At 41.4% G+C, this 22,153-nt stretch overlaps 1 protein-coding gene across 11 annotated transcripts in view; it reads left to right on the top strand.

Moving 5' to 3' along the window:
• The window catches only part of ESRRG (estrogen related receptor gamma), a 461,433-nt gene that overhangs the window by 286,910 nt on the left and 152,370 nt on the right, over nt 1-22,153 (top strand). The window contains exon 1 of one of the 11 annotated variants that reach the window (XM_059677803.1): nt 3,325-3,475. The exons of 8 other annotated variants lie outside the window; for them this stretch is intronic. Coding sequence is in view for 1 of the 3 variants with exons in the window: in XM_059677799.1 (XP_059533782.1) it covers nt 3,961-4,016 (56 nt within the window). In the remaining 2 variants the exon portion in view is untranslated. Of the gene's footprint in view, nt 1-3,324; nt 3,476-3,797; nt 4,021-22,153 lie in introns of those variants that run through there. 2 more of the 11 variants (XM_059677799.1, XM_059677807.1) reach the window with 2 other exon arrangements.

Below are 22,153 nucleotides of genomic sequence, written 5' to 3' on the forward strand. Positions count from 1 at the left end.
ATTGCATTACACACGATGCATCCAGACAGCAGGGGAGGTGGTGCTGAAAGTTACACAGCTTTTCTAAGGTGTCTGATCTCCAGGACAGGCCAGCAAAGGTGGCCAGACTGCACGGCGATTTGCGGATCTAAAACTGTAGTGCCTCTGTTGAGTTTTAAATATTTCACCGATGGCAAAGGTGCAACTCAGAATCAAAATTGGCTCCCAAAAGAATTAGGAAACTATAAACATTTTAAAACAGATGCGTTCTGTTAATTTTCAGAAGAGGGAGGTGGGAACCTAAAATAGCCATTCCTCTGCAGTCATTGGCAAGGCCAAGCATTTTCCCGTCTCCTGTTAGCAGTGTAAGAACACGCTGTTGGGATGTTTCAGGAAATGTTTCTGATTGAAATACCGTAAAAGTGCTGGTATAGACAATGGGAACCTACCTTCTGCTTCTACTTTAGTTCTGTTTGTTGCCATTCTGTTTTTGTTGATTTTTTTTTCAAATGGAAATGAAGTGTGTTTGCTGCGTGGTGTCTGTGGGTAGCACGGGTCTGAGAATGAAGTCTTTGGGGTATTTGTGACTGCATCATTTAAGGAAGAGGTTAAAACTATGCTTGGACTCGGGGCCTGATGCATACTCGACTGATCTGAACTAATTTATTAATATTCTTTGTGAGACCATCCTAAGAGATCCTTTTGTTTGGGCCATGTATCCTGCGTTGGGTAGACTCCTGGTGGTAAGATTGTGAAGTGTATAGGCTGAGTAGCCATATGTGTTTATTCTCAGCTGTTTATCTATCTGGTGTTTGGGTTTTTTTTCCCCTCTTCCAAATCCTTTGAGTTGAGATTCTTAAAGGTTTACCCATATTGCTGGTGGTGTGCTTATTTCCTGTGATCATCCACTCTTCCCTCCTTCAAGGGGAGAACACTCAGTGAGGAGGGGAGATTCTGGAGATGACTAAGCGGTGTGTGTATGAAATATCCTGGAAGCTGTCTGGCAAGTTGAGTGCCGTGGATATTATTTTAAAATTTAAATGGATTAAGCTGGCTGCAAGACAGTAGGTGTAATCTCAGGTCCTTGACTTGCAGAGGTGACACATTGATCCCGAGGGGGAAGCAGGCAGCTCTACAAGCCTGCGTACCTCTGGCCATTGAGAAAGCAACCAGCTCGGTGTGCACGGTGCCTCCCATGGATGAAATATGTTCAGTGAAAGCTCAGTGGGGACGCCACCGTGGATGCTGGTACACAGATCTCTGTGAGCACGGAAAAAAGGGTGTCTGCATGGGTCTGGGTCTAAATATGTTTAAAAACATATACTCATGCCTTCAGTGGGTCACATAAGTATCCTAAGGGAATAAGAAAAGTCTGGGAAAGAAAAGATAACTCCTATGCACCATGGTGACTTAAGGTCCATCAGTAAATAATTGACTACAAGTCTTGTCCTTAAAAAGCCTGTCACAGCAGGCAGTGCAGAGCAACGGACCACAGGACAGGATTCTGCACAGGTGCAAACTCTGAATGCGCTGAGTGCATGAAATCATTATTATTATTTTTAAAAAGGTCTCTGGTTAAAATAAGAAGGAAACTTTTTTGCATATCTCTTAAAAATATGTACCATTGGTTCTACGCATGACCCTGAGGATCGTAGTTTACTCAGAAATCAAGAGAGTCATCTTTCAATACAAGATATTTTAACACTGTATTCCTAATGCAGTATTAGCTCCTATCGTCCTTATATTGTATTTTAGGAAAAAAAAACATGTTTCCTTTTCAAATGTCTTTTTATTTTTTTAATTATGAAATGATTACATGTCTCATTTTAGACTGAAGAGACAATTCTTTTTCTTTTCTTTTTTTTTTTTTTCTGGCTGTCTGCAGAATGCTTGGGTTTTCTTCCACATCTCAAAGCTCTTTTAATTCACTGCTCACAACCAAATTTACATCTTAATTGCAGAGTTCACATTTAACAATATAGACAGCATAATGCTACTGGTAATTAAGCTTTTACTACCTGCTTTTATACAGATTTCTCAGGCACAGTTTTTGCTATGGGAGTTCCCATCTAGAAACTTGTATGCATTTCGACCACAAATAAAAGGAATCAGGCCCAAATCTTAGATATGACTAAATACAGGGTAGGCAAATTGCTTTCTTCTGTGGGGGGGGGGGGGTGGGGGTGGGGGAGAGCGAATCATGTCTGTCACTTTTATATTCTGAATTTAAATGGGGCTGTTCTATTTCAGTGTTTTGTTTTTTATAGACCTAGAAAATTTGAGAGGGTTGGGAAAAAAAGTAGAGTTCTGATTTAGTGAATTTAATACACACTGAGTATCTGAATTAATTTATTTTGACTTCAAAGACTATATTATTTATATCATGTAGACTTACTATACAAAAGGTTGGTAAGAAGTAGAGATGAATTATATCAAAATTGTGGCTCTTCTATTCTCCATAAGGTAGCAGTTATTGCTTTGCTATAAATAGCTGGTATCTATTCCAAGTGCATTTGCTTATATAAAAAAAAATTCTGTTTTTTTTTTTAAATAGGACTAAGAAAAACCTTTAGTATAAGGAAACACGCTATTAGAGGCAAAACATCTTCTCTTCCTATATCCTTTAAAAAAATACACCCCAGAACTTTTGATGGAGAATTCTTAGTTTTGTACATTATCTGTTTGGAAGGAGTCCTTATCCTAACCAGACTGTGTGATGACTTACAAAATGTTTCTGAGATAATTTTGAAAAGCATCCAGGATGTGTTATGTACAGGAACAAATAGGTAACTGGCATTTTATTGGGACGCTGATGTGTGGGGTAAAATCATCTATACTTGTGTCTGTCTCCCAGTTTGGAAGCTTGTATTGAAATAAGTATATGACACCGAATATTTCGAGTGCAGGCTGTCTGTCCCAAACATGCAGTCTTTATTTTGTGCAAATGCACTGAGATACATTTAATATAGTATTTACCCTACAGCCCCAGCCCCCCTCCCCCCTCAACTGGAGAGGCTAATGAGTCCTGCAGCTGGGAAAAGCGATGTGTCCTATTTCCCTAGGCAGGCAGACAGCAGCAGGTAAAGAAATGTTTACGCAGATAATATCCACCGTCATGTCATTCGTCCGGAGGCACTACTTCCTCTTCTGTAGTTGAGAAAAACTGAATTCCTCCTCAAAGATGAGATCACCACTCACATGCCCCAACAATTGAGAAGAATGCCTTAGACTCTTTAAAACGCCCAGTATATGCACATAAATCTATCAATGATCGGGGGAGGGAAAAAACCACAAAAAAAACACAAAAAACCACAGTGACGAAAGCACGAGAGACTACAGCACTACACAAGCAGCCAAGGGGCCCCGTGGCTGGATAAAACACAGACAAGGAACGGGCAGGACAAACTTCATTCTCTACCTTCCGCAGAATCCTTCCCCAGATTAACTGAGAGTCTGCGTGGTGAGCTCTTCTTCGCAAGGCAAAAGGAGACCTGAGGTCAGAAACCAGTGCCTCCTCCCGCGAGTTAACTTAGTTGGGTTTGTTGGGCAGCTTCGCAGGGGGTGGGGAAAAAGAGAAAGAAAAAGGAAAAAGCACCGTGTGTACAGGGAGCGGGAGCGTGTGGAGCTGCGGTCCCGGCGCTGCGTGCACCCCCGCGCGGCTAGTCTGCACCCTTCCCACCTGCCTGGCTGCGCGCTCCGCAGCCTCCCTTCGCCTCGGTCCTGATTGGGCAGAGGCCCCCCAATCGGCTGCGAGGCTGGGCAGGGGGGGCACTGCATATGCAAAGCCCTACTTCATATTAATAAGCTCCAATCGGGGCTTTAAGTCCTTGATTAGGAGGAGAGTGCGAGAGCTTTGGTCCCAACTGGCTGCGCCTATAGGGCTTGTCGCCGGGAGAACCTGCGTGTTAATTGCACCGCGCTCTGCCAAGGAAACTTTGATTTATTGCTGGGGGGTGCGCACATAATGGTTGCCGGCCGCACATGGATTCGGTAGAACTTTGCCTCCCTGAATCTTTTCCCCTGCACTACGAGGAAGAGTAGGTACCTTTCTCTTTTCCTTGGCAAACTCGGCCTGGGGTGGGGTGGGGTGGGGGTGCGTGTGTGTGAGGGTGGAGGGGGCGCGGGGGGGCAGAATGTATCCGTGCACCCCGGTTCAGGTAGCAGCACCCTGGGTGTTCTGCGGGCAGGAGTGGAGTGCCTGTTTGCGTTCTGTCTGTCTTGTGCCTGTTGTGTGCAGGGTGATCCAAGTGGAGAATTGTTCTCTGACTACAATGTTACCTTTGAGGCGAAGCGCAGGGACTGTCAGCGAAACAGCTGTGTGACAGTCACTTCTTATTCAGGTGCTAAGAATAGGCACTTGGCACGCATGCTTAGTGAACTGTTAAAATGCATCTTTGACTGGGACCCATTTTTTCCCCCAGGAAAGATGTTTTAAAATACAATATTCACGGTGATGTATACCACTGAGTGCTGCTTCTGTATTTGCAGCGTGACAGATATTTGGGGCTCCTTGTCATTTCGTGCCCCGGCAGAGTTAGAGGCGAAATTGCACATTTCCTAATGCTCCTTCGGAGAACAATTTCGAAACTAGCCCTTTGCAATCCGGGGCTAGAATAATGTTATTTGCATGGTTAGCGTTCAAGTCAGCACTTAAACTGACAAATCAGTCCATTTAAGTAACATGAGATTTTCACACATTATAAATATTTAAGGGGAGGAAAAAAAAAAACAGAAGAAGAAACAGTCGTGACTTTTTAAAATTTCCCTTTGAATAGACAGTGTTGAGATTGTGGATTTGTTTCATGCATCTTGTCCAGAAAACACAGAAAAGTACTTCAGTTCTTACACGCGGTTTAATTCATATTTAGGAATATCTTTATGCACGTGGGTCTATCTGTGTATTTGGGTGACTGAAAATGGAGGAGAAACACACAGGGGGTAGGAGAAGTACATTAAGCATTCTTGTGTAAATGAGCAGATCATAAACTTAATTTCAATCCACTGTGAAGATAAAAATATTAGTATGTCACGGGAGCTGTGACTGGCTCATCTGTTTGTTGCTTGCCTTTCACGTTACCCTAATACCAACTGTTATAATTCTGAAAAGCGTGCTTTTGGCCAGCATTTTCTCTGTAGGTTGTGAAGAAAATGTAAAAGTCCAGAAGATGAGCTAGTGCACTATAGTGCATGTCCACTAGCTGTCCTTAGAGCCTGCATCTTGCGCTGCTCGGTAATTAACTAAGAAATGAAAGTGACTTGCAGTCTCCCTGGCCGCCTGTCAGTGTGTGTGTGTGTGTGTGTGTGTGTGTGTGTGTGTGTGTGGGTGTGGGTGTGGGTGTGTATGTATATGTATGCTCTCACACACCCACACTCTCGCATACACTCACAGGGCAGGGGATGTTAGCCAAGAGATGGACTTAGGAGGAACTAAAAGATAGGAAGGCTGTGGGTCGGTCCATCAGTTTAAAACCCTCAAAGGCAGAAACAACCTTAAATTGTGTGAAAATACAAATGAAAAATAAACAAAGGTAGTACCCCACCCCCCTCCTCCCTCCAGTGGAGTTTGAAGGTTAGTGGACCTGAGGCTGGAGAATTGGGGAGTTTGAACTGTCTTCATGTCCGGAAGGACACCTTATCGGAGCTCACCCAGAGTCTGAACTTTCTCTCTTAAATAAATAAACAAACTTGAAAAAATCCCCTAGAGACTGCTTTTTAAAAGCGGTTTCCTTGAATTTAACTTCTTGGGGCTCATCTGAATCATTAGTCAAGATAAGCCTCTTAAAGCAGATGCATGTAAATGAAATCAGGGCACCTGTCCTTTTGGCTTTGGCGCAAGATTCAAACTAGCTTTCTTTTTGGCTCCGTTAAAAGTCATCTTTAAAAAAACCCAGATTTATTGTCTGGATGCAGTTTTGATGGTTACGTGGTTCACCGGACAGACAGAAAGACCGGACGCTGAGCAACGCATCTGCCTCTCTGTCTCAATTAATAAACCACAGAATTTATACACGCTATTAATATTCATAGTAATTGTGCTGGGTTAAACCCCATCACGTGTGTGTATATACATAGAAATGAAACCAGGAATGCCGTATCAGAGGCAAATATTGAACCATTTCTGCTTGGAAGACTGTGGAAAAAGGTTCGTACAATCCATTGACCATAAGGAGAGCCTAAGATGTTAAACTATAACCGTGTATTTTTTTTTATTTTAGGAAGTGTGCCAGCACATTAAGGAACATAATACTTGAAAGCTTGTTCCACATTTCATAGCAGGAATAACTGATAGGGTAAATAGATGAAAATAATATCGCTGTTCACTTTGACATATGTGTCAGTCTAATCGTTCTAAATGAGTGTGCTCATCACACGAGTCCCTTTCAACCTCTGATTAAAATGTAACATTGACTACAGGATTATGGAGCGGACTTAATTTTACTGACTGTTTTAACAGTTGTCACAGCTGTTGGGAAAGGGAAAGGCAATTGAAACGCTCCAAAACAGGCAAGGGGAGGAGGGAACAGTCCGGCACATTTCAGCCTGATCAATTGAAATCCAGGCGTTGACAATGAGACAAATTGGGGTTTTGAGATTGCTGTTTGGAGCCCTGCAAGTTCTATTTTGTATGGTCCACTCTGTCTGTTTCAGGGTTCTGATTCCCCCCACCCCCTCTGCCTCATCTCTCCTTAGTTAGAGCTAAAGTAAATTGAAATACAACTATCCCAAAGTAAGACTATAATGTCAGAATATATGGGATAAATACAGGCAGGAAGGAAAATGTATATAAACAGTAACAAGAAGCCTAAATCAGAGGGATGCAATATTTTTTAAAAGGCAGGAGGTTGCCTAAGCAAATTTAGATGTGATATTATTTGATAACTATGAACAGACACTTGAAGTTTATTTTTCTAAGAAAGAACACTTAAACTCCAGACTCGGAGCCCTTGTGACTTTTCTTCCCTTTTCTTCTCTATAAATCTGTTAAAAATACCTGCAACCTTAACTGTGGGTGGGGTTTTCAGATGATTTCTTTGTAAATTGCTGCAAATGACAACCAGCTACACTGAGGGGGGAGTGTTCTTGAGCTGTAGTCTAGTAACCGAGTCCCTCACGTCACTGAAGCGAACAGATTCATTCTATTTTTTTCCTAAAAATTAAATAGCCACTGCTATTTGTATATGTATCCTGAGCTATATATAGTCCCAAGTGCCAGACAGTGGATATTATGTAATATATGATTTCTCCTTGGAGTAAGCAAAATAAAAGAAAAGAAAAGAAAGTGATTCTGAGTTCATGCAGTAAGGGTTGAATGGCAGTGGTGAGTGGGTGATGGGACCCTGCATTTCACCAGCCCTTTGTGTCACTGTATTGATGTGTCACCCTGCACATTTGGTGGTAAGTTTAGAAACCGTCCTTTTGTAGCGAGGGCTGGGATACAGTTTCCCACTGCCAGGGCAGAGGCAAGGGTGATGGTGCTGGTCGGTTCTTAGAGTGATGGTTTCTCATCTTAATGTGTTTATGGCACTGCTGTTTTATTTACTGAGCCTAGCATGTTGCAGCGGTAATTAACCCATGTTATTAGCAAAGCCCTGGTGGATATCCATTAATTCTCTTGCATGGAGGGTCATTTTTCTAGTGTTTTCTCCCCAATAAGGTGTCATTGTTCTGTTTTTTTAATTTTTTTTTCCCTAAATGGATGGCTTTTGATAGATTTCTTTGATTTAATCTGACCTGGAAAATATATATATATATATATATATATATATATATATATATATATATATATATATATATATACATACATATATATATATATATGATCTTATGAAGAATGGTATTGCAATTCAGCTTTAAAAAATGCTAGTAGAGGCTGTAGAAAATATATACATATATATGTTTTGTTTGTCTCAAAGTAAAAAAAGCAAACAAACACAAAAACAAACAAACAAGGAATTAAGGTTTAAAAAGAAAATAAGGCAGGAAATCAGTTTTCACTCCAAATTTCCCAGATCTTAGAATTGATGATCATTTTGTATCTCTGAGGTCTTTTTATCAGATTTTTACTTAGTGTTAATCATACTTTAGACTTTTTTTTTTTTTGTCAAATATTGAGCCAGCAGAAGAATCCCGTTGCTTCCGGTGCAGAAAAAAGATAAGGGCCATCTCATTAGCCAGGCCATACTTTTGCAATTAATTTTAGGTTCATGGCGCTATTCATCACACAGGGCAGGTAACTTCTCCCAGAGTCTGTTTCACGATACTCTCCCAAGAACTCACTCTTGCCAGACTCCAGACAAAGAAGACCCGTGCCTTTGAAAGGTAGGCAGAATGCCCAACTTCAAGTCCGTGTCACTGGTGAAAAATCCCTCCACATTTGTCTTAGCCTTGTGACTCACACAAAATATTCCTTTGCATGACCCCTCCCGTGCTGTTCAGCCTGGAAGGTTTTGTGTGTATTATTATTGCATAAAATCATTGAGAATCTGGGCGTTGGATTGTTAACTGTGTCACACCAGTGGCACTGACTAGCCACGGTTTCTAAGGAGCCAAGGATTTAATATGAAATAAACTTGTTTGCAGAATCAGCTGTCAGGCTTTTAGAAATGAGAGAAGAGCATCCGAGGTACCTCCGTGGAACTTTCAAACCCTGTAGCAGATAAGCTGTGCCCTGATTTTTGCTTCAGAGCAAATTCATGGGAGAGAGAAACAATACAGTGTTGATCTGTTGTAAGTGCATCTGAGCTCCGGCCCGAGCCAGCTCTCTGGAGAACATCTTTGATTACGCCGGCCCAGTTTGTTCAGTTTTTATCTCTTTTACATCCACTGGCCTTGTATTAAATTGTCATTGTCCTAAAGCACGGGAGATGGAAATGAATCGCTGCCCTCCCCACTCTCTGACAGTGAAATATTTAGGCTCTCTCTCTCCAATCAGACTTCTGTGTGTATTGGATCGCGCAGGGATGACACCCAGCAGCTCAGCCGGCGACATGCTTCTTACTGCATTTTGTATGTTTTGCCATTGATTATTATTTTCATCATCACGTGTATTTGGATATATGTGGTCTGTGCCATTACAAATAAGTAAATCCACAATAAGATACTTTAAAATGCAGTTCAGCAGATAGAAGGCACATACGTGTGTGCCAGTGTGTGTGTTTGTATGTGTAATATGCATGTGAAATATGCATATAGAGGGAAAAGGTGTTAAGTATATACTATAGGGATACTGCTAACAGTGTCCATGTACATGTATGTAACAAAGTGGGTCCCAGGTATTTTTTTTCTGATCAGTTAGTTGTCAGTTAAATTTGCCAGGCATAATTTTAACCTGGTATTCGTATTTCAGGTATTTATCAGATCTGATTTTAAACTCAATTGCTTTAACTACTATATAAAAGACAGGTGACCAGCTAACCTAATAAGTAAACTTGTTTCTGATTTTTATAAATTTTTAATTTGTACCATTCGTACATTCAATATCTAGTCATCATAAATAATTTGTAAAATAGGAAATAAGCTACTTATATTAAATGCATACTTTAATGGTTTGGGCCCATATCCAAGAAACAGTTTTGAATAAGCTCATGGCTACATGCTTTTCTTCTACAATTGGATCTGACAAATATATTTTAATGTAAACATGAAAGCTTTCAAATAAATGCAAAATATGAATTTCTTTTTCTGCACTATATAAATATGTCAATAGCTTATTTTTTCTGCTACAAGAAAATACAGAGAATGAATAATTATTTTGCTTGTATAAAGTACATCATAGAATTTGGAGTTTTTGAATTCTTTCCCCAAGAGGTAATTTTAGGAGTCTGTGATTTTGCTTAGTGAATCTGAGTGAGGGCTGGGAAGAAACACTTACCAAATGCTCTTTCTATCCTGATTCTTTTCTGTTTAAATTCCTAGATTTATTTCTTATTTTATTTGTTTGCATAGCACTTTCACAAATTTAATGTTTCTGTGTTTTTTTTTAAAAATCCTGCTATTTCCTTCTGTCAATCCATCAGATCAAAATTAGCTCCTTTATTATCTAAAGCTGATCAATGACAGTCTTTTGCCTTTTGAAGGATTTACCTGGCATCTTTTTCTTGTTTCAAGTTTAGTTTAGGTGTAGATTGTCGAAGGTCTCGGGAACCTCCGCTAATAAAAATAATTTTCATTTAGAATTTTAGCAAACACCTCTTTCGTCTCTGCTTTTTCTTTACAGCTGTGCCAGGTGTTTCTTTTCCTCTGATTGGACAATATTTCTCAGTATTTTTCCAAATGTATTTTCTAATCAATTATGCAAAACCATCAAATTGAGACGATTTAAATTTCGTGTGTGTTGTGTTTGCATAGATTCATCCAGTCTCCTTTTAATTAAGAAAATAGATTTAAATGTTTGGAGGAAACTTGCTTTTTATGTTTTTGATTTGTTCAAATGTTATGCCTTTTTAATTTATGACAATGCATGTATATTTGGAAGAGAACTCATTAAGGCAAAGCAATATAAGAAAAGGTACAGTTTTAAATAAATTGGCTTCTCACTGATCAATTCAGATCCATTTTAATACCCTGGCACAGATGTATATGTGCATTTGAATATAGATATGTAACATGCAGCACTGACCATCAAAATATAACCTATGGAATTCTTTCACACAATATGATAAATGAAAGCATTTGCTTTTGGCATTTGACATCTATTAAATACTTATTTAAAGTGCTAAACTCATGGAGAGCCTATCTAAGATTAGATTACACTGTAAAAATAAACAAACCTTAAAAGGAAATTTATATTTTAATTATAGAAGGCAGTCTTTGTCATACGCATTCCCCTGTGCTTTCTGGTATGGCTTTGAGTGTAACAAAATAGCATCTATACTTTCCATCATTTTGATTGGAAGTGCACATAATGGGTAATATGCTTTGGCAGCACTTATGTAGCCAAAGAAAACAAATTAATATCGGGCATCCTGAGGGCTGTCGGGCATATCACAGACGTGTCAATTTAACTTCGCTTCATCATACACCTTCTCGGCAAACAGTTGGTTAAGATGGTCCTAAATAAAGGGGAAGCTGCCCCTACATTCTCACGTTACATCAGGGACTGATGGCTACCAGGAGTGTGATAGAACCAGGCTGATTGCTTGCTTGCTTCTCTTTCCAACTCTAACTGTGGGAATGAAGACAGCAGAGATCATTATGAGTTTTAAATAAAGAGTATAACTTGAGCTTGTGCAAATCTTTCTGCTGTGTTAGAAGCAGTCATGGCACAAAGAAGTTGATTTTCAAAAAGCTGCATGTGGCCGCCCTCAGTTCTTGGCTGAGTGGTAAATGCAGATGTAAGAAGGCAGATGAGAGGGAGCTATGTCAACCCACCTTGAACAGGGCATCTCTTTTCTGTGGTACTTGGCAGACATTTTCTGAGAAAGACAAAAACCTTATATGTGTGTTTTTGTTTGTTTTTTGTTGTTTTTGTTTGTTTGGGTTTTTTTTAGTATGGCTTATTCAAGATGAAAAAAATTTTAAAAAGTAAAACAAGAACTTAGGCACAGAAATAGGCAGAAGTCCACTAAGTTCTTTCTTTCTCCTCCACCATCAGAGGGGTCTCCTTGCACATGACAATTTCTTTTTCTTCTGTTCTAGGGAGGTGTCACTCATCTGCAATGTCTTTAGAGGATTTAAACAAAAGGACTCGTTAAATAAATATACGTACTTCCTTTTAATACTTACAATGTAAATTAAAATGTTGTAAAAGGTGTGCTTCTCAGTTAATATGTTATTGCATTATATTTTTATATTTTGCTTTGAAAAGGTCTGCAGTTACACTTAGAGTTAGCAAAATGGTGGGTAATATGAAAAATTATATAGACTTGGGTACTCATTTCAGAGAAAAATTTCAAATGTGAGGTTGTTGAATCGTTGCCCTTTGCCCTCTGTAATTCCAAATTGCCATAGTGCTTGAACTTCCCAAGCATGTAAGGTGACCATGTTAAATTGTATTCATTTTCATAGGTGAAGAAATGCTCTGACAAAGCTTTCTTCCCATCCATGAATCTATTCCAGTAGATCAAGTATTTTGAGGAGGAATATCATACTTATAACCGACTGTTCATGACCAAGGAAAGGGAAAGATACATACAGACAGGCGTGGGCAACAGTAGGTTAAATCACCAGCCATCATGACCTAAATGACAAATCATAAGTAAGGATATGAAATAACATTATAATAGCAATAACATTAATAACGAGAAGACAAAGATTACAAATAAATAATACCATCATTAATAAATAAATAAAATAATACAATAATAAACTGTTTTGTGTAATCACAACAGTAGACCTACTTTTGCCCGCCCTGTGCGGTTGATAAGAATCCTGTCTTCCTCTTATGAGAAAGCGACTGTATACAGTTGGTGCTGGGTCCCCTCCAATGACCGATGCATCCCTTTTAGATGTCAGTGAGACTGCCTCGTAGGTCTGGGATCATAGAGTCAGGCACAGATGGAAGAGCCACCATCAGCTGAGTAGCCTTGAACTGCACACCTGGCTCATTCATCTTCTTGCCCTATGCATCTCAGGAAAGGTTCTTGGAGTCTGGACAGAATCAGGAGTTGGGCTCCTGTGGGTGCGGGTGGCTGCCTCTTCCTGTTCTCTCCTAGCCACTCAGCAAAGGAAGGCCAGGGGCAAGCGGACGGTGTATGCACAGAAGCCCAACAGAGGTTCTTGGCTGGGGATTTGTTATTTAGTCATTTGGTTCCTCTTCATTCTAGAAATGTCACTGTTGTCTTTCATGCTCCAAAGAACTACCCACTCATGATTAGGTTTGTCTCTCAATTCCTAGGAACCACAACCTGGTTTAAGCATTTTTTAATAGATAGAAATGGAGAGCAGATCATCTGTGCATGCTAGTCTGGGTCATGAGTTCTGTTTCCAGCACTCAAATTGTATTTATTATTATTTTTTAAAAAATTTTTCTTATAGTGAACACAACTTTAATGTAGCGCATCTTTGAGGGCTTTCATGACTGGGGAATCTGTCATGAGAATGTGGGCATGCTATGTGACAGCCTTGCTTTCTATCTTGTCTTCAGTGTACGGGGTACGTTCGGGGATATTGTCTATCGTCTTTGCTTAGGTTATAGAACCCCTCTGTCTTCGCGTTGAAATAACCTGAAATGGAGGTGCGTGTGCTCAGTTCTAAAAAAAACTTTCCTGGCCCCCCTCCATCCCAGCAGCATTTTAAAAAAATATATCTGTTCTACTCCCCTGTTTTGCTAAAAAGATCTTTTACTTTGGGAAAAGGTTAGTGCTTGATCTTCAGCCCCATTTGTCCACACAGTACATCCCCCTTCCCCCAAATTCCAAAGACATTGCCTTCCACTTTGCATATTTGTTGTCCTTTTATTTGTTTGTTATGCATTCTAGTTGAGTGCTTTTATAGTGTTTTCTTGATTGTTGTCAGTTTGGGGCACCCGAGTTGATGTCGAAGCAGGGAAACCTATGGCAGGGTAGAATCTGGCTGTCATGTGTGGAAGGTTCAACTTACGTTGGATTGTGTGTAAATACAGTTCATTAGCGGAGGGTCGATCAGATAGCTGGGCAGAGAGAGAGAGAAAGAGAGAGAGAAAGAAAAAGAGAGAGACAGAGAACGAACAGCGGGCACACACTGTTTTCAGCCACTGTGCCGCTCCTACACCTGATAAGATTGAGAGAGCTTTTCCAAATGCTGATAGGCTCTGAATAAGAAAAGAATAATCACTTCTCTTGGCACCAGCTTATCAGGAGTGAAGGAAAATGCCAGCACTTTTACATTAGCAAAAGTAAATGTTTTAGACACTCCGAGCCTTTTTTTCCCTTCATTCCAGTTAAATAGCAGGAACGCTTTTGGAGGGAGCTGTAATGAATAGGAGGATTTATTACCTGGGCGAAATTACAGGTGAATACGTTGATAAAAGAACCTTTCGTGTCAACAGCAGCTCCTTTGATAAGCTGGTGCGTCTCGGTTGTACGTTCTCTAGAGAAATTAAGTATTCCTTTGCCCACTCGGGTTCTGTTAGGCATCGTTTCTGATGTTAGGAGATGCAGTTAGGTCCTATCTCAATGGCGTCTCCTTCTTTTGCAGCAGGTGGGTGACAGGCTTGTAAAAGCTGGTGTGCAGTTTAAGAAGTTAGGGACATCTGTGAGTTTATATCATCTGCTTACCCAGCAAACTCCTGTATAAGAAATCGTGTGTTGTTTTTTTTTTGTTGTTTTTTTGGGTTTTTTTTTTGCTCAGGAATGGAATGAGGTTTGTTATAAATTTAGGAATACTTGGATGAGAAGAGAAACGGATGTGTCCAAGTGAGTCCATTTTTAACACACTTCCCCTTAAAAAAAAGAAAAAAAAAGGAGAGATGTTGGTTTTGCTCATCAGTATAAACCATGAACTTTCTCTCCCATTTTCTTCCCTTTGTAATGTGACGCCTACAAATAATTTGGCGTATTCAGATTTGATGAATGATAGTGCAAGAGCAGATGGATTGATTTTGGATTACTATTGATTACTCTCAATGAGATCACTGTGACACACTCGAATCAATAGTATTCGATTAAGCAAGGCCCAGCCGTTCCGTGCGTCCAGCAGCACGGGGACTTCGGGGACAAAATGTTCACAAGCTGATAAATTGACAAAGCGCTCAGCTTTAAATAGCCCTTTGTTCGGGAGTCGCTCCTTAAAATATATTTCACTGGAAAGTTCGCTTTTTGCAACTCGGGCCCTTTCTGCGGGAGAAAGGTCGTCGGTTTAAGGTTTATTAAATTTTAACTAAAAACAACTGGGCTCCATTTAGGTGTAAAATAATTTCAGTTCTCACTGCAGGCCACCTTCATGCCTTGAGCTGTTGCGCCAGGGTTTTCGCTGTCTTGCGAAGATGTCAGTTGTAAACATAAAAATGCATCACTGGAAATGTGATGGTTTAAGGTTCTAAGGGAAATAAAAATTCCTGCCTGAGGAGAGCAATGGAAGTCAGCTTTCATCAGGAGTGGGCATGTTTTGGGGGGGCGGGCATGGGGGCTGGGCAGCGGCCGCAGGTAAAACACCTTGACCCAGAGTAGGGCTGCTTCCTTTTTTTTCTTCTTCTTATCTGAGGGGTTATTCATCATGCCGCCAATACTACATGCAAAACACTAAGCATCGTTTGATCCGAAAGCCGCTAGCGCTGCTGATGTACCGGAGTCTTTGTGTCCCAAGCAAACTTACAAAGTCGCTGGGGGAAAAGCACCCCTGTGTCGGGCGGGTCCCTCTGAAAGGAGCTCAGGGATAGGGGTGGCCACTAGGTTCCATCCTGGTGCAGCCTGGGCACTTGCGGGGGGCACTTGCCCTTCCATTAACATGGGTTCGCTGAGCTGCTTCTCCGAAAGGTGTTACCCTAAACCCTCCACTGAATGCGTGAAAGTTGCCAGATGCCCCACTGGACCTCTGCTGAAATTTTTTAAAATATATTTTTATTGATTTCAAGGAGGAAGGGAGAGGGAGAGAGAGACAGAAACATCAGTGACAAGAGAGAATCCTTGCTCAGCTGCCTCTTGCACACCTCGTACTAGGGATTGAGCCCACAACCCGGGCATGTGCCCCGACTGGGTACCAAACCATGACCTCCTGGTTCATAGGTGGACACTCAACCACTGAACCCAACCGGCTGGGCTCCAGTGACATTGTGATGACCTGGTACCCCAAATCTTTACCTGTTCAAGCCTAGACACATACTTGGTACATTCTCTCATTCTGATAGTAACGAAAAAGAACAAAACACAATAGAGATGGCTTTCACAGGGAACATTGGAAGGGAGATAAAGTTGGGAATCATGACATCCCCTGACAAGACCAGGCCTTTTTTTTTTTTTTTTTTTTTCCATGAAAGTGAGTGAGAGGAGTTAATTAGATTAGGTTGAACTACATGAAAATGCCATTTTTGTAGGTCAAAAAATGGTCAAAAATCAGCAATTTTATGTGATTCAACATAATAATCAAATTTACCGCTAAACTGTCCATATTCCATAAACAAATTGAAAGCGACAACTGTTGTTCTTATTTTATTTTATTTTATGATGGGCTATGTGAGGTTTTGGGAGACAGATGAATTCTATCTACAATTATGCCAAGTATATTATAGTATCATTTTTAACAATGATTCCTTTCCCCTAACACCAGCGGTTCTCAACCTGTGGGTCGCAACCCCTTTGAACGACCCTTTCACAGGGGTCGCCTAAGACCATCCTGCATATCAGGTATTTACATTACGATTCATAACAGTAGGAACATTACATTGATGAAGTAGCAACGAAAATAATTTTATGGTTGGGTCACAACATGAGGCACTGTATTTAAAGGGCCGGAAGGTTGAGAACCACCGTACCATTAGTTCCCAAACATCCAGTATTACGCACGCTGGAAAAGCGTGCATTTGGCTTCTCACCTGTGTAGCTAAGCTGCTTCTGAGCATCCAGGTAAATGTGTCCTCTTCAAAGGACGAGTGTGGTCCAACACGGAGTGGACTCAAGTCCGACCCTCCCCACAGTGCACTTGGCTAAGGGTGAATAGTGAGGAAGCAAATTGGGAAAAAAATGCCGACACCTCCAGTATTTCATACTCACTTTCATTTGTTAACAGGACCTTAATATGCTAGTCAATGCGTCTCCTGCTTCCCCCAGAGAAGCATGCAGGCTGTGCTCCATTACATCTGTGCGCCACTGGGGGCCAGGCAGGTGCGGAACGCCCCGAGCTGTCCGGGGCACCCATGATGCCTTATTGGCAATTGCAGGTAGGCAAGGTGTTTTCAGGAGCTGCAATAAAATGATCCCAGGGCTTCCACTCGACCCCCCCCCCCCCCCCGCCCCAGAGGTGTGGCCCTGGAGGGCGGGAGCTGTGTGCTGAGTTGGCCAATAGGCGCCTGCTGTGCCTACCTGAGGGCAGAATCCAGCCCAGATAGGAAGGGTGTTGGCTCTGTCCTCAGGTGGAAATGTCAGCACAAAATGCATCCTGGAGTCACGTGAGGACTGGGTCAATGGGGTAACTGTCTCTCCTCTGGGTGAGCGCATGACAGCGTCTACCTTGTTCAGAGAGAGGAGTCTGGGCACCTTTTTTCTGGGACTTGATTGCGCCAGAGCCTCCGACTGGTCCCGTGTCAGTCAGTCTTGGAGCTGCCCCCCAGCAGACCACTCCTCCCTGTCGGTGCCACTGAATGTGATTTATCGCCGGCACTCAGATCAAAAAAGGAGTCATTCCTTTTGATGCCTGCTATTAGGCACATGCAGTGCAGGGGTGGGGGGAGGAGTGGGGGGGAAATGAGGGGTGGTGATGGGGAGAGGGGTTTTAGCGTCCAGGTCACTGTCCTGGACACCAGTGGCCACTGATGGCGGAATATACATTTCGTATCTCTGTTCATTTGGGATGTAAACTTCTAGGAGCAGGGAGCTGAGCGATAGAGGATTTAAAATTAGTGATTAGGTTTGTTTCAGGTGCAGATGCTTTGGCTAAAGACACAAAGAGTGGCTGGCATGTACATCTGGTTAGAATGACGTGTGTGTGCGTGCATGTGCGTGTGTGCGTGCGTGTGTGTATGTGTGTGTGTGTGTGTGTCTGTGTGTTTATTGGATTGGCATTAATTTTACAAAAAAACCCACAAAACCATAAAAGGCTGAGGAGTATAAATCAGCCAATGGGGTGCAGTCTTTCTTTCCAAAAAAAGAACAATTGGTTGCATTTCTCCTTGGGTGGCAGACGGAGCGGGGAGGTGTGGGGGGGCGGTTTCCAGAGCCTCCTGGGCAGCAGGAGGAAGCTCCGGCGGGGTCTCCTGCCCCTGGACCCTGCTGGGCTTTGTGTGGCCAGGTCAGCGCCAGAGCTGTTGTGGGCTCCTGGTTCAGGGGCTCTCTCTGAGCAGCGGGAGCCCCCGCCACCAGCAGGCGGCCAGGCAGCAGCAGGTGTGAACAACATCAAACAGGATTCACACGGAACCGGAGTGTGTACTGGAAACAGAGCCCCCGCCTCGCTTGGGGAAGGACAGCAGGACAGGGGGACAGAGCCGCCCTGGTCTTGTGCCCTTGTGTTTACTAAACGGTGTTCAATGGGCTATGCAAACGGCTCTGTTTAGGGGCCTGGGAGGCATGTGAGGGCTTGCAGTCTCTCTCTCTTTCTCTCTCTCTCTCTCTCTCTCTCTCATTACAGGTTAATATTGCAAAGATACTTACAAGCTATAAACTGATAGTCATTCAATGTGCTGTATTTTCCATCTCTAAAAAATATTGGTTCGTTTATTCTAAGATTTTTTGGGGGGTGGGGGGCGCTTAATTGTGTGACTTAATTCATATTTCACCTAGGTAAGTATATACACGTAAGTCAAATAAGTAATTTCTTAGAGGTGATAACAAGCTCCCCCCCCCTTTTTTTTTCTATCAGTGCTACCTACATAGGAAATAAGAAAGCCAGAAAAAAATCATAGTTATTATAGGGGACAATAAATTAGGCATTGCATTGAATTTATGGCATTTGAGTCATTTTATCAATATTTTGTTTAGGAAAGAAAAAGGTGACTTTAAAATATGGTTCTCTTTATATTATACTAATTCTAGTATATATTTTATATCAGAGTAAAATTTAGGTTACTGTGTCTTCTTTATTAGGTTCAGAGTAACTTGTATTTTGAAACTTTAAGATTTGTACACATTCAGAAAGGAGTATGAAATGAGGAAATAACAGTGCAATCAGTTAAAGAAATTGTATTTTGTACACACACACACACAAAGATGCACATACATTTACACACCTATACACATACATGCACTGACTCCTTTTTAAACACATGCAAAGCACACATTTATTTTTGCATTCTTATATAATGCCATCACAGTGATTTCTGAAACTCCAAAAACATGTGCAAATGTAGACATTTACATAAGATGGAATCTTATTGGTTCTCTTTGAGACTTTACTAAAAGAATTTTGAAATGGCAAAAATCAAGATTTTATCATCTACTCTCAGCAACATCTTATAACAAATATTACCTTTATTATCTATTATCTGGGGCTTAATTTGAAATGACTGATCCATTCCTTCACACTTTGCTTATACTTACTGTTTTGTTTTTAATGGATTTTTTTAGTAGACTTTGCTACTCCTTTCATTTTAGAATAAGCCAGTTTAATTGTGGCAATCTTAACATAAACCAAATACACCAGGAATATCCAAGTCATTATGAAATATATAAATTCTTAAAATTATATTTTAATTCCACAGTTATGCAATCTTTAAATGTTAATTTATTACCATTTGCCTTATAATGTATTTCCCCCTAAGAAATGCCCAGACCCTTCTGTTTACTATTATTAAATACCTCTAGTTATGTACATTAATTAGGTTGTGGGCAAGCAGCATAATGATAGCTAATGAAATCAAGTTTAGAAGATATTAGTTTCAATTGAGTTTTGGAGTGCACTTTTTATAACCAACTCTCGGGTGTCCAATTGATTGCTTCTAGTCACTTTTATTGCATCAAAAAGATGACATGCCTTCCTTTGCAATATTTTTAAATCATTCATCAATTTAGTGCATTCAACTGCATTTTCTTGGTTATTCATTCGAGAGTATTTGACTCTGTGCAGGCACCTGCCTGGGCACTAAGATCTTGCAATTAATGATAAAATGATCTTGAGTGCAATATAAAAAAAAACACCTTAAAAATGGGACGTTTTGTACCTGAGCCCCTGATTTAAACTTGGGTTCCATTCAGAAAACAACTTCAGGAATTTAGGCAGCGTGGGTTTGACGTAAAAGTTGAGCAAACTGAAGGTGGTTTTGGCTTTTTAGAGCCGGTATGAAGTTAGCATCATGAACATAAGTAGGAATCATACATCAGGGTCTGACTATTGCCTCAGGGATTGGGGGGTCAAGCCTTGTCTCGCGTGAGCTCCCCCTGCTAAGTAGCTGGCCCGACTGCTTCCTGAGGACATCTTGGAAGATTTCATCACCAAAGTTGCCTTTATACCTTAAAATGCTCTAAATTACTTGGATATGTTTTTGGGTTTTTTTGTTTGTTTGTGTGTTTGTTTTTTGGCTGGAAATGAAAGGGGGGAAATGCTTTAAAGGATCATATAATAAAAAAAAAATCCCAGATGGTAGAGAAAGCAAAGAGGAATTGTTTGAACTCGAGGTTTCTGCGGCTTGACGGTGAGGGAAGGTCTGACTTAGCCATTTCATGCTCACCCATGTAAATGACTATTGGAAGATAGTTCTTAGAAGGAAACCTTGTTCTTGATCTTGAGATAATCTCCCAGTTACTGTCTTTGTCCAGCATTCCTACAAAACTGCCTGGTAGAGTTCCCAAATGCCTGGGGGTTCAGTTTGCCCGAGAAACTGGAAGACAGAATTCAAAGTGGTTCTGTCTCTCTCTAGCATCTCTCCAAACAGCATTAACAACATTCAAGCCGTCTGCCTCTCTCTCTATAGCATCTCTCCTGTGTTTCCTTTTTCTTATTAAAGAGTGTCATTTATTTATTTACTTACTTTGATGACACCAACTGTTTTTGCTTCAGGCCATGAAAACGAGTGTTTTTTGCATTTTTAGAACTTTATAATTTGATGATTAGGTAACAGGATTTATATCGGCACCGTTTAAGTTTACAATCCTGGTACCCTTGCCAGTCGGAATATATGCCAGCAATCCCTCAGGAGAATTTTTGTCCAGTGTTTATGCTCGATTAAAATTGATGCTACATATGTTACAGGGTGATTGTCTCCCGATAGGTTGGCATCAGAATTGTTGCAAAATTGCCATTTCAAGTGATAATGCAATGCTTTGTGGTTGTTGTGGTTATTATATGCTATAGAATCACAAACTTTGGAAAGGGAATGCCTGCCACCCATTTTGGAAACGACAAATACGAGATAAAGAACTGCCTCAGCTTGCATACAGCTACTGTTTCCTGCCACACCAGAAGGCTAGAAAAATGTAGGATTTCTCTCCTCGCCCCATAGGGGCAGAGGGCAGCGTACCTTTATGTAAGAGCATCGCAGCCACTAGCTGAGTCATCTCACCCACGTTTTCATCTGCAAACTACTTGTGAAAATACACTTTCCTCCCATAGTCTTCCCGACTGTTCTGGTCTCACGCCCCTTGAATCCTCCTTCCTTCTCTCTTTATTGAGCTGAGCTGGGATGTTAAAATGGATGCATCCTTTTGTATCCACATAATGCCAGAATGCTTTGGGAAACCTTCACCTTAGTCTTACACACACACACACACACACACACACACACACACACACACACCACTAACAAAGCAACAGCCTAAAGCATCAGGACTTTCTGGGGGTGGGAGTGGGGGGCTGGTAATTATGAGTCTCCTGGTTGTGGCTGTAAAGGATCTGCCAGCGCCCCACTTCCTCCCCCACTCCCCACCCCCAAACTGCATGGCGCTCAGTGCAGGATGATGATCAGGTACCTGGTGCAAAAGGCAGCCCTTGCCGGAGCCAGCAGCTTCAGACAGGGCGCCTTGCCATCTGCCCCACCTGCTGCATTCCTGGGTCCATCTGGTGACGGCAGTAGCTCATTGTAGGCTCTTGTGAGGAGCATGCGGGCTGGGAAGCAGGCGGTTGCATTAGTTAGGTAGCCAGTATAAATACACAGAGAGGGGCTGGAAGAGGAGCAGGAGGAGGGTCTGCGGGACCTTCCTGCCCCCTTAGCTAGCCCTTGGGTGCTCCAGGAGGCTAGGATGCGCCATGGCACCTCATTTGCATATAGATGTAGATGTATAGATCATAGTGCAGATTACACACCAATGAGTTTTATCTAGATGTAGATAGCGCTCAGCCTGTTTTGCGCTTAAAATATGGCCAGGGTCAGGGAGGGAACCTTGGGGACTTTCGGCATAAGTGAAACTGATGAAATGTCATCTATTTAGGCATTGATTTAGCAGGAGGCAAACCACTGCGTGTTCTTTCTGAAATAGATGATTTTTATTTTGGGGTGTGTGTTTTTTTTTTTTTTTTGAGTGGAGACAACACATTTGATTTTTTAGTGAATTGTGATTTATCCTTGGGGGCTTTATTATTATTATTATTAGATAGAAAACATTCAAAAAAACTTAATTGTATTTGTCTCCAGGCAAAAAAGACCTTAGATAGCTACTGTGTACAAAACTTACTGAAT

This window comes from Myotis daubentonii, chromosome 20, assembly GCF_963259705.1.
Source record: "Myotis daubentonii chromosome 20, mMyoDau2.1, whole genome shotgun sequence".
Taxonomy (NCBI): Eukaryota; Metazoa; Chordata; class Mammalia; order Chiroptera; family Vespertilionidae; genus Myotis; species Myotis daubentonii.